Source organism: Spinacia oleracea, chromosome 6, assembly GCF_020520425.1.
Source record: "Spinacia oleracea cultivar Varoflay chromosome 6, BTI_SOV_V1, whole genome shotgun sequence".
NCBI classification, from domain to species: domain Eukaryota; kingdom Viridiplantae; phylum Streptophyta; class Magnoliopsida; order Caryophyllales; family Amaranthaceae; genus Spinacia; species Spinacia oleracea.
The window spans coordinates 126955693-126968935 of record NC_079492.1 but is presented as its reverse complement, the minus strand read 5'-3'; the positions used below and the strand labels follow the sequence as shown (position 1 = coordinate 126968935).

The 13243-nt window shown below is 39.5% G+C and overlaps 2 protein-coding genes across 2 annotated transcripts; one reads left to right on the top strand and one right to left on the bottom strand.

The window, feature by feature from the left end:
• Positions 1-184: 184 nt before the first annotated feature.
• Positions 185-4331, top strand: LOC130464032 (uncharacterized). Its single transcript, XM_056833390.1, has 4 exons — positions 185-666; positions 890-2999; positions 3110-3458; positions 3642-4331. The coding sequence occupies exons 2-4, from the start codon at positions 891-893 to the stop codon at positions 4325-4327; spliced, it is 3144 nt and encodes a 1047-aa protein (XP_056689368.1). The 5' UTR covers positions 185-666; position 890; the 3' UTR covers positions 4328-4331.
• A 3773-nt stretch (positions 4332-8104) lies between these two features.
• On the bottom strand, positions 8105-13243 carry LOC110794428 (cellulose synthase-like protein D5). The gene is made up of 3 exons (XM_021999407.2): positions 12084-13243; positions 10415-11219; positions 8105-10105 (listed from the first exon to the last, which is right to left on the bottom strand). The coding sequence occupies exons 1-3, from the start codon at positions 13079-13081 to the stop codon at positions 8327-8329; spliced, it is 3582 nt and encodes a 1193-aa protein (XP_021855099.1). The 5' UTR covers positions 13082-13243; the 3' UTR covers positions 8105-8326.

Sequence of the window (13243 nt, the reverse complement as noted above, 5' to 3'; positions counted from 1 at the left end):
CCCAAAAAAATGTGGTCTATTGAAACTCTTAGTACCTTAATAAATTTATTTATTTTACTTTTAACATATTTCATATGCTTCACCAAAACCGTTGTCATGACTTATCAAAAATAAAAAACATAAAAACTGTTGCAGTAGAATAATCAAAATATACAACTGTTGCTTTAGTTTTTCGGATTTTTCACCAAATGCCCCTCAGGTTTACTTTAATGCACCAAATACCCCTAAACTTTTCAAAATGCACCAAACACCCCTGACGTATGCAATAATATCATTAAATGCCCTTTTGTCTGACGGACGTTAACCCTCCGTTACCATGTTTTTACCTTGTTGCCCTTACTTGTCCTTTCTGGCGCCATATCAAAAAAGAAAAAAAAAAAAAAAAAAAAAATTCAAAACCTAACTTCCCAACTTCTTCCTCGACATTTCTCTCTGTTCTCTTACACCATTAGAGAGCACTTGAGTACCAAACCAAAGAGAGAGAAAGATCGAAATTCGCTGGGATTTGTGTAAAACAACTCGCAATAGTTAGTCGAAGTAAATCCCCACGAAAAGATCGACAATTTGGTCCAAAAATCTGCAGTTTTCGCGAGTCCTACAAAAGTGGGTGCAAGGAGAGCAAAGGACTGGAATTTGTGGCTTCAACTTCATCAAAATTGTGTCAAGGTTAGTTCACTCAATTCGTTTCTTGTTCTTGGTGCTATTTTTTGCGAATTTTGCTTTGATTAGGGTTAGGGTTTTGCTAAAATCGTGATTTTTCCATGAGATGGGTTAACTTGAATTTTGGGGTGTTAATGGTAAAACATAGTGTCTGGTTGTGCTTTGTTGTTTTGCCTAATGATTTAGTTCATTAATTTGAATTTTTGTGTTGTGTTTATTGTTTGTATAGGATGGTCGCAATTTGGTTGTTATGTCATTATAATGATCGGAATTTTGATGTGAGGGTACAAGATACTGATGAAACGAACTACATGGATTTGGTTGATGACTTGTTTGATGATTCTATTAAGCAAGATGTTCTGATTCCCGATTTATTTAGATTGTTTTATGTTAATCCTAGTACGAATAAAAGAGTAGAATTGTTGAATGATGTTGGTTTGATGGGCATGTGGGGTTTATTTAAGCGCACAGATACTGTGGAAATATGGATAGAGAAGGCAAATGAGAAGGAAACTTCAATCCAATTTAGGACTGCAGTTAAGAAAAGGAAGGATAGGAAGGAAAGGAAGGCTGCAGAACTTAGAAGGAAAGCTGAGGAGTTTGAGAGGGAGAGGGAAGAGGAAAGGAGAAGGTTAGAAAGGGAGGCTGAGATTCAAAGGGATTTGGAGGAGCAATTGGCAAACACAGTGGCAGTTGAGGTGCCTGTGTATGATGTTGAGGATTTAAGCGTAGAGTACGTACGTGTTTACAGCTCACAACATGCTGACTGCTTTTCCCCGGGAGGTTCCCAACCACCAAATACACAAAAAGAGCCTTCACCACCACCAAGAGAGCCCTCACCACCACCAAATGTTCCATCACCACCAAGAGAGCCCTCACCACCACCAAATAATCCATCACCACCACCAAGAAGTCCCTCACCACCACCAAATAATCCATCACCACCACCAAGAAGTCCCTCACCACCACCAACCTCACCACAGACACAACCACAGCAACAACAACAACAGAAAGAACATCAGCAACAACAACAAACAGAACATCAACAACAACAACAAACAGAACAACAGCAACACCAACCCACAGAACAGCAGCAACAACATCAAACAGAACACCAGCCAGATCAGACACCCCCTCCTAACAGGGCTGAGTTAAACAAAGGGAGGGGTTTCAGAATTTCCAGAAGTCATGCTAAGAAGACGGGTGAGTTTGTTCCTAAGAAGAGGGGGGGAAGGCCTGCTGGTTCAAGGGTGAGGAAACCCACTGCATACAATGTGGAGGAAGAGGAGCAATGGGATGATGAGAGTGATGATGAAAATTTTGAGGAGAGTGAGAGTGATAGTGAAACTGGTTTCAACTCCGACGATTTCATTGACGAAGAAATTGAAGAAGATGAAGAACAAGATGTTCTTAAGGAGGTAATTTCTGAGAGAAGTTTTGAGGATCATTTAGATGGGAGTAATAAGCTGGATAATTTGTATGCAAATGGGAAAGTTGTGGGAAGCATGCCATGGGGGACTATCAAGTTGCAACCATGGATGATATTCCAAAGCAAGACACACTTCATGGAGGTCTTCAGAGACTTCTGTATTCAAGAGGGATTTGCTGTGAGTGTTGAAAAGGCTGATACAACCAGATTCACTGCAATGTGTCTGGTTGAGTCATGCAATTGGAGGATCCATGCCTGTGTGTTGTTGGATGGGGTCAGTTGGGCCATTAAAACTCTTGTCAGTGAGCACAAGTCTTGTGGGAGACTTGAGGAGAATCCCATGGTGACATCTCAGTGGCTATGCACCAAACTACTTCCTGACATTGAAGCAAATCCAGAAATCCCAATTAAGACACTTCAAAGAAAGGCATTGGGGATTTATAGGGTACAAGTGAAACAGAGGTTGATGTACAAGGTGAGAAGCCTCGGGAGGCAGCAAATTTATGGAGGTTTTGATGAGTCATATGCCCTTTTACCATCCTATGCTGAAATGATCAAATCTACCAATCCTGGGAGTTATGCCTTGGTCACTTGGACTGCAGATTCTGGTAACGTGACACCCCGTTTCAAGGCTTGCTTTTTCTCCTTTGCTGCACAAGTTAGGGGTTTCTTAAGAGGTTGTAGGCCTATCATAGGCATTGATGGTGCACATTTGAGTGGATACTATAAGGGAATTCTCCTCACTGCAGTTGCTATCGATGGGAATAATGAGATTTTTCCATTAGCCTATAGCATTGTGAGTACGGAGAGTATGGACACATGGTCCTATTTTTTCAGAAGTTTGAAGGCTTTGTTTGTTCAACATGGGTGCCAGAGGGATGACTGGACTTTTATTAGTGACAGAATGAGGGTAATTACTCCTCCCTTTCTTGGTTTTTATTATTTGTAGTATTGTTTATATTTTTTTCAGTTTTCTGGTTCACTTCCCTAGTTATTGAAACTTGGAATTGTGTTATGCAGGGAGTAGAATCTGCTTTGTATGATGTTTTCCCCAAAGCAGTCAGGAGGGTCTGTGCTCAGCATCTGTATACCAACTGCAGACAAGCTGGATACAGTGGCACAGCCTTCCATGACTTGTTCTGGGTTGCTGCTGATGCATACAATCCATATGTCTTCAACAAAGCCATGGAAAAGATTGGCAAACTCATCCCAGAAGCAGTGGGATATCTTGACAAAGTGCCTGAACAGTGGTCCAGACACAAGTTTGATGTTGGGGTCACTTGTGATCACAACACCACCAACTTTGTGGAATCCTTCAACGCGTGTACCAAACCCTTTAGGGATCTTCCTGTTTTGTCACTTCTTGAAGGTAATCCTTTACATTTTATCCTATTTTTGTGTCATTGGAACTTATTTATTTAGGTTTGTATTCAAGTGTCCGAGTCGGGTTTGTGTTCAAGTGTCCGAGTCGGGTATGTGTTCAAGTTTCCGAGTCGGGTATTTATTTTGCATTAAAATGTGTGATGCCAATTATTGTATTCTGTTATGTTAGAAATAAGGTCTTGGTGCATGACGAAGATCGGGGCCAGATTTGATAAAGCTGTTGACATTGGACCCGATCAATTGACGCCATATGCTACTAAGGAGCTTGAAGAGAGGAGTGCTGACTCGAGGTTCTGTTATGCAACTAATGCTGGGGGGGGTGAATTTGAGGTTTTAGATGGTCATGTGAAGTTCCCTATTAGGCTTGCTGCTAGAGTTTGTGGTTGTGGGAAATGGCAAGGGTGTGGTATACCTTGCAAGCATGCTATTAGGGTAATATACCATCAAAGACTCAATCCTACAGATTTTGTTTCTCCTTACTTCAAAGGGGCAGCCTATAAGCTCACATACTCAGAGCATATTCACCCCATGCCTGACTCAACACAGTGGCCTACATTTGAGCTACCTAGGATTCTTCCCCCACTAATGAGAAGGGCAGCTGGCAGACCAGCCAAGCAGAGAAGAAGAGGTGCTCATGAGAAGAAGAGGGGGAAAAGAAACACCACTGTCAAGTGTGGGAAATGCAAGCAAATTGGGCATAACTCAAGAACCTGTAAAGGAGGTTCCACTGCAAAACAGAGGAAAGAATCTGCTGCAGCTGCTGCTGGTTCTGCTGGTGCATCAACATCTGGTGCTAGGAAGAGGAAGGCTCCAACATCTAATGCATCGAGCAGCAAGAAGTCCAAAGCTGCATAACTAGAAGTAAGCTTAGGATTCAGTTTAGTATTTCTGTTTTAAAGCTTAGGTTTATTTTGAAAAACAACTTAGGTTGTGGCACATTTTGGCATTTTTTTGTAAAGCTACCCACAACTTGATGTTCGGTTTATTTTGGAAACAAACTATTTCAGTTACGAGTTCAAAGACTTGCATATTATTGATAAATGAAATTCATGTGCTCGTGCCATTACAACCATCATTGTTTGTCTTGATTACTTCTTTACTACAAACATTAGACACAAAAACATTACAATTCCTATTTTAATTGCTGCAGCTTGGAATTTTTTGAGCTCTTTCACTCTTTTCTTCAGTTTCTTCAGTTCGTCACTTATATTGTCGTTGTCTTCCGATGTTCCCTCATACTCTATATTGCTCTGTTGCTGTTGGTGTTGTTGATTTTGGTGTAGAACACTTCCTTTGCACCACATAAAATGGTTACAAGGATCACACTTGTAATATAGCCTCTGTGGATTTTTGGATGTCTCGGAGCTTTTTATTGCACATTTTTTGGAACAAATAGGACAACATTTGTTTGGAACAAGTATGTATGAAAACAGATTGGATGATGATGTATTGGAACAAGAACTCATGCTGTGTTGTTGTTCTTGCTGCTCTGTTGTTGCTGCTTCTGTTGTTGATGCTTCTGTTGTTGCTGCTTCTGTTGTTTGTTATTGTTGTTGTTGTGTTGTGTTGTTCTTGCTGCTGGTGTTGTCTATTCTTGTTGTTGCTGTGTTGTTCTTGCTGCTGGTGTTGTGCTGTGTAGAAGTCCTTGCTGCTGCTGCTATTGGTGTTTGTTCTTGTTGCTCTGCTGTCTTGTTATTCTTGCTGTTGCTGCTGCTGCTGTTGTTGTTTGTTCTTGCTGTTGCTGCTGCTGGTGTTGCAGGGTTCTGCTTGTTGTTGGTGCTCCTGTTGCAGTGTTGTGGTTGTGCAGGTGGGGGTTTGGGGTGGACTGTTTGTGCAGTTGGGGGGGATTGGGGTTTAGGGCAGTGTGGTGTTGTTGTTGGGTATGGTATATATAAGGGAAATTAGTGTATGGGTGACTGCAACGGCTATATTATTCAAATTCAACGGCTAGTTTTTGGAAAAAAAATTACCAAACCTCAGGGGTATTTGGTGCTTTTTACCAAACCTCAGGGGTATTCGGTGCATTATGTTTTAACGAACTAACTGCCTAACGGAGGGTTAACGTCCGTCAGACAAAAGGGCATTTAATGATATTATTGCATACGTCAGGGGTGTTTGGTGCATTTTGAAAAGTTTAGGGGTATTTGGTGCATTAAAGTAAACCTCAGGGGCATTTGGTGAAAAATCCGTTAGTTTTTCTATGGCAACACTTTTTCAAACTCAAAGTTTACTCAAATGTATAAATATTTAACTGTTGCAATAGCTATGATATAGCAACGCTAGTAAAACCGTTGCATAAAGAGGCGTTGTTATAACCCTTTTTTCTAGTAGTGAATGGAGGAGCAGTGAAGGGGATGATGCCGACTTCTCCGGAGTGCGCTGCCTTATCCCCTCGCTCCAGAAACTGCCGGCGACGGCGAGGGTATGGCGGTGGACGGCGAGGGTGTGGCGGTGGTTGCGGAGGAAAGGTCAGGGAAGAAGGTATGTGAAGAGGGGAAAGAAAAACTAAAATGAAAAAGGAAAAAAATGGGTTAATGGGTGTGTTTATTAGAGGTTAGTCGAGTTAATTAGGCTTGATGACGTCATGAAGGGTATTTGGTGAATTAAGTTTTGACATAGAGATGTTCTTATGTATCATTGAAACTTGAGCATATTTGGTGAATTTCGTTAAATCAGACAAGACCGTTTTTAATTAATATTTTACTACTTATGTCATAATTGGTGAATTTCTTTAAATCAGACAAGACAGTTTTTAAATAATATTTTACTACTTATGTCATAATTTAAATCAGGATTGTCACGTTTACACGATCTAGTATGTTATGACGTACTTATGAGAACATAAAGTTAAGTTTTTGCCGAAAACAAAATTGCGTCGTTGGAAGGGACAAGGTAATAAAGGATGGGGCTTTCAATATAATTGCATGGACTGATCGACATGCATACGGACTATTTAATACCAGATCGAGGAGTAGGCTTTAAGTCATGCCCCAACTCTCCGTACGTCTTCAACTGCATGTCTTTTTGGTTTTAACATACTTATTGCTATTGGAGTAGTTAATTGGGATTTGGGAGCAAGTCTATTTATTTTTTCCAATAGATGATATATACTTTATGTACAAACTTTTAGGAAAGACCGTCTAACGGTTAGACCACTTGTTGTTATCTAATAAAACAGATTAGTTAAGCACTGAACCAATTAGTTAAACAATGAAATTGGTTAGTTAAGATTAATTAGTTAAGATTTTATGAGTTTTAGTTAATAATAAGTTTGTTAAAAAATAATAACTATTCGACTCCTAAAATTTAACTATTTTGTTATTCAATTAGTTACGATTTTATTACTTTTAGTTACATTTTACATTATTTTAGTTAGTACCAAAAAGTGGTCTAACGTAACCGTTAGGCGGTCTTACACAAAAGCTTTTGTACTTGATGTTTGTATTGCTACAACAAATCTGATTTCGGGAAATCTTTCTTGTACAAAACCTATTTTATTAAAATCGGGTCAAATTTTGACAAGTTTTTCAAAGTAATGTATTATGAAATGTCATAACTTTGTCTGAAAATAATATGAATAGAATACGAATAAACTTTTTTTGGATGGATGGAGTGTAAATGAGATGACTAGTACAAGTAAAGCTACTCATGGAATATAATTTTCCTACCATTTTTGGGGTCTGGGGTGGATTATCATTGAAGGGCCCCTTATGCATAGTGAGAGCTATTAATTTTGTTAATTGATGGGTCCAAACAAAATACTAGTACTTCGTATATGTTATTTCAACTTTCAATATTTTTTGAAAAATTAATTAAAACATTAGAAAGTTAATATTAAAGAGAGAGAGAGAGATAGAGAGAGAAGGTAATGAAAATATGAAACTTATTATGGAGTATGGAGTATGGAATATGTTTTTTCTTGAGTAAAAATCACAATAGTCAGAGTAGAGATAATTATGAAACATCGACCTCTTTACCAACTGATCCACCTGAGCTATCCCATGTAACACTTTAATTTATACTTGGACTGTAAAGTTGAGGCCCTTTATGTTTGAGGGCCCAGGACGGTTGCCCCTCATTTCACATTTTCACCCTCTTATGGTTGGGCATGTGTGCCTTTCAGATGGTACCAATGTATCACAATAACCATATGTTTAGGGCTCGTTCTGTATCATTGACAGTTTCAGTGTTTGTTTTTTGGTTTTGTAAGTCATATATGATATAGATTGAATAATGAATTAAAAAATAATCTTACTTGTAGTAATCAGATTTTTTAAAACTGGCAACAAAAAAACTGGAAACTACTTTTTGTGGTTTTCCTATTTTAGTTTTTAGTTCTGTAAAAGCTAGAAAACTGGAAACAAAGAACGATATCGAACGGACCCTTAGTTTTCGAGTTTTCGTCAATGATAGGTACTAAGTATTATGGATTTATGCACCAAATGGGCTATATGAGTACAATGGAAGTGGAGTGCAAGGCATCTTTCGCCCAGAAACTTCACATGCAGAAATAGGCCAACACATGCACCTCAAAGAGCAGTATCACCAAATCTCTCCTTTTGTTTGTGGTAAACAGCATACATGCATATCGTATAATTGCAATTACGAGTACTAATTGTGAGAAAGGCCGGATTACGCGTAGAAGCAAGAGAATAACTTGCATCATTTAACTGTAGAATCAATTACGGAGTACAACTAATACAGTTCAGACTAGACATATGACAGCATTTCAGGAAAGAAAATATTACAGGACTTCCATTAAAAAGAATCAATATTGAACTATAAACAGCAGAATGAAGTCTGAGAAAGAACTTCATCTTTGTTACAAATCTTCATAAGTGGTGGAATCATGATTTATGGGAACTGGAATCCCAGGGATCCCTGCTGACTTCCAGAGGGAGGACTGATTTTAATCCAAAGCAAGGAGATAGTAATCGAAATCAGACCAGACCAAACGTACACTATTGTAGGAACCCGACCACTTCTCCCCATCAACCCTTTAGCAAAAGGATAAAGATGGCACAACACCCAGAAACTGAAGAACACCCCTCCTAGAAGCTTACTCCATTGCGGAAATGGACTGTACAGAGTCCTAGCAGTACCCACTGCAACAGCAATCATGTTAACCATCATGATTGTTATTGGAGGAAGCATTAGAAAACTCCATTTTACAACATACAGATCTGCAAACTCATCTTCAGCATCATCTGGAGTAGCAGATTTTGAAGTTAATGTGAAGGAGATATCAACTCCTGCTATGACTTTGAGTAAACCTTGAAGAACAGCAGCAGGGTGTGCACTTGTTCCTCCAATAAGCCAGAACTGCTCGTTCCTCCACCAGTCTTGTAGGGTGATTCTTGACCACTTGATCTCGAGGAGAGCAAGCATACATAAGGTCAGGGATACGAGCAACAGCAACACCAGGAAGGTTACATCAAGAGATTGAACTATAAACTGTCCTGAAAAGAGAGATAGAGCAGGTAGGAAGCAATAGACAATGAGGAACATGGAAGTGAAAGGGTATAAACCGACATTTAGGTAAGCTACCCTTTGCAAGAACTTCATCCTTCTACTCGCAAAAAGGGCATTGTTTTTCGAGAAGAATATCTCTACTGAACCAGTTGCCCATCGAAGGACTTGATGAAGTCTATCTGTTAGATTGATTGGAGCTGTTCCTCTAAATGCATCCCTTTTAGTCACACAGTAAATTGACCTCCAACCTCTATTATGCATTCTGTAACCTGTCACTACATCTTCTGTTACAGAACCATATATCCACCCTACTCGTTTACCCCACTCAGTTCTATCCTCGTAGAAGCAGGAAATGACACTTATGGCCTCTGCCACAGTGGCAGCATCAAGTGGCTCTCGAGGGACAGCAAGTGACCCTGCTGGCCTCCCTTGGTTACCCTTGCCTTGAAGATCCTGCAGAAGCCTGCCTTGGTATTCTGCTACTGGGATTGATGCAGCTAAAGAAGTAGAATTACCAAATCTTTTAGGGAGGAGTAATGAATCAATATCTAAATCATCATCCTCTTCTTCATAACCTCCAACTGGTAAAACAATTTCTTCAGGGTTTTGTTGTTCATTTGCTTTCCTTCTTAGTAGCAATTTGAACTTTCTCGAGCCAAACCATCCACGATGTTCAGTGGCCCTTGGAGGACTAAACCCATATAATGCAATCCTCCGGAAAATGCAGCCTGTACCAACATACATTGGGCCTTGTAACCCATCATAAGCTCTCATTGATACATCAAAAAACACGGTGTTGTGGTTTGCATACCGATCACTGGGATCAATTCCTTCAAATCTTTGAGGGAATTGGACATAACAGATTCTATCACCACCTCTGTCAAGCATAAAGCACATTCCTTCCCTCAAAGCCAACGAGTTGTGGATGTAGTGATCACAGTCCAGGTTGAGAATGAACGGACCATTTGACATTATTGCACTAGTTCTTACTAGTGCATTCATAGCCCCAGCTTTCTTGTTGTGATCGTAGTCTGGTCTTTTCTCTCTTGACACGTAGACTAGCATGGGAAGGCGTATGTCTACTTCAGTTGTGTCTATCAAGTTCTCAGCATCTGCTTCTGACCCGTAAACTGGTTCAGAGTTTGGTGGTGCTAGCATAGCCTACAGATAAGAAAAATTCAGTTAACAGTTATAATGATTCTGGAAACCCAGCTTTACAATGAAGCAGTGAAGTGTTATCATGATTTGATTACTTTGACATTGTAATAACATAGCAATAGTATACAAAACATCTCAGACAATTTTCAACATAACTGTAAACAATGACATTTTAAGCATGAAACTAGTGAATATACTCAATATTCCAAGTGACATGACAATAAAGTTTTGATTTCATCTTATAGTAACATGCTTTTTATGGAAGAGAAAACACCATAACAAATTTAGTACTAGCTAAAACAAAGAAAGTACCTGAATAATACCAGCATGATCACCTCTAGAGTGATCAGGTTCAGCAGAAGACCAAGTCCCAGGCCAATGAGAACCATCAGACATCCATGTTCCCTTACAAACCTTTAAAGGTTCAGCAAGGCTTTCTCCCATTTCCATTTGTTTCTTCTTTGCACGAAGCTCTTCATGGGCATTGTACGCATCAGATCTTCTCCTAATAGATTCCGGTAATGAGTTAATCCTAACTTTAAACTCATCATACTCTCTCTTAACTCTTCTCCTCTCTCGAACAAAGTCCAACCTAACTTTGTTCTTAAGGAAATCCTTCTTCTGTCCAAAGTATGCCTCAGGATTTCTAGGCTCTATACAGTGCTTTCGGCAGAAGGGCACCCAAGTTCTAGCAAAACTCGCAGTTTCAGCTAAGGCCTCGAATGTTAAAAGTGCTCCTCCATCATCTGACAGATAGCAAGCCACCTTTTCAACAGGATAGTCAACTGCAAGGATTGAGAGGATAGTGTTGGCTGTTACAAGAGGAGGCTCTTTTTCTGGGTCTGCTGTGGAAACAAAGACATCCATTCCTGGAAGATCAGATCGACCCTTTGGGTTGCGAAGATTGGGGGATTCATAACGATCTTTTAAGACAGAAAGGTCAACTTTTCTGTTAACAGGACAGAGTTTAGGAAGTTGGTCTAAAACCCAAGAGAATGCAAACCAAATTTCACATATCACAGACATGCCCCATAACCACATGGCTTCACGGTTAGGATGTCGAATTCTCCATGCAAGGAATAAGCCCAAGGCAGCAAGCCGTATTACAATCAATAACCTGCATCATACAGTTCATATGAGAATCAACCCTCAAAAATTATGCTGTTACCTTTTCTAACAGTACTGAACTAAAAGTTATGCTGTTTATTTTTGCAAGAATGTGGGAAACAGACTGTTAGTTGTACAATCCATTGTTAAAGAAAAGCAGGAATGCCTTAGTGAAGGATAGCATTGCAGGACATAATAGTGATTGGCAAAAACTCAAATGCAGGAAATGAATGGAAGAGCTAGTCAACTTTCAGTCAATTAAGTTTATGACTTCATGTCCTAATATGCACTTACTAGATTAAATAATGGATATGATCACATGACTTAGTTGACACCAATCTTATTACAACTTACAAGGAAAGTTTGAGACATTGTCACATTTAATTCTGACAATGTTATTACAGCATAACCCACTTCTCCACACCTTAAAAAGTTCATGTATTGAGCTTTTCCAAAATTAGTTTTTTCATCCACATCTCTCTTCCAAACCTCTTCTATAACACTCCTTGACTCCCATTAGCTTTTTGAAATGGTCAAGCCTTTAATTCACCTCAAAAAACTCTTTTTTCTCCAAATCTCTCTCATAACCAAACACCCTCCCAATAAATTAGGGTTTAGGGTTTACAAGCAAAAGTTACTAAAACAGCAAATTAACTAATCCATAAGTTAATAATTACATCTAAATCAAGAAATTAACACTAAACATTTCCTAAATCACACAATCAGATAACCACAATCAACATAAATCACTGCTCAAAATGAATCTACCCTAAATCACTGGAAAAAAATCTACGAATTATATCTATATTAGCTCAAAATTATACTCTTGATTAAAATTAAATTTAAAAAAAAAGATATGGTAGAAAATTTATACCTGTAAGGGCTGATAATTGCAGTAGAAACAGCAACCTTCCTAGTCAATGGCTTCCTGCACCTTTCACCAAAATCAGGCGGATATTCAAACCCATTATTGTTATTGTTCATATTATTGTTATTATTCCCTCCAAATCCATATCCTTCTTTAGGCCACAATGCATTTCCATACCCATAAGTCCCCTTTGTCTCAAACAACCACCTATTATGATCGAAATCGGCCGGGTTTTTCATCGATTTCACCACCGATAGCCGCTTATCCATCTTAAACTCGGCTGCCATCGAACGCAGCGGCCGAGCCTCGTCATCCTCTTCATCTTCTTCATCATCCTCCTCTTCCATCCCGTGTTTTCCACCATTTTCTCTATCCTCTTTGTCATATATTTCCTTACAACCCGGACAACGCCCTCCATCTTTGTTCGCCAAACAATCCAAGTAACATTCTCTGCAGATTTTAAACCCACAATCACATGGATTTATGGCTTTTTCATCACACCCTTTCATCATACACTCGTTAATTGATTTCCCCTGTTCTTCCGACTTCTCCATTGAACAATCGATGACATGCCCACGAGTCACCGAGTTAAACCCTCCAGTGAAAATTGTCCCGGAGATGAAACCCGGCCCGAATCGCGCCTGGTTCATCCCAACTCGTTCGAATGACTCTGTTGTTTCGGTTCTGTTTTGCGAGTCAGAAATCGACGGAAATGGGGGTCGTTCTGGAGTTGGAGGGATGTGAACGGTGTAGGAAACGCACTCTGAGTTGAGCTCTTCATCTTCGTCTTCTTGTTTTTGTTGTTGTTCGACACCGCTATCAACGGCTTCGGTTTCTTGCTGTGTGATTGAGGAGCGCCGCCTTCTCGCGGAGGAATTCCGGTTGGTTAGAGGAGAGAGAGAATGTCGTTGGATTGGACTTGTTAGCCCAATACGATTTCCTCCACTAGATGTTACCGTTATCTTTACCGGTGAAGAAGAAGTAGTTAACGGTTTCTTAATCATCTTTACTTTTGGATTTCTGTTTCTTCTTTATTTAGCTAAATTTCAGAGAATTTGTGTGAAATTATGAAGACCCAGAAAGAAATTTTCATGGAGGAGAGAGAAAAAAGATGAAGAGACAGGATTTGAGTTTGAGGAAGAAGAAAGTGAAGGGGTACTGGGGTA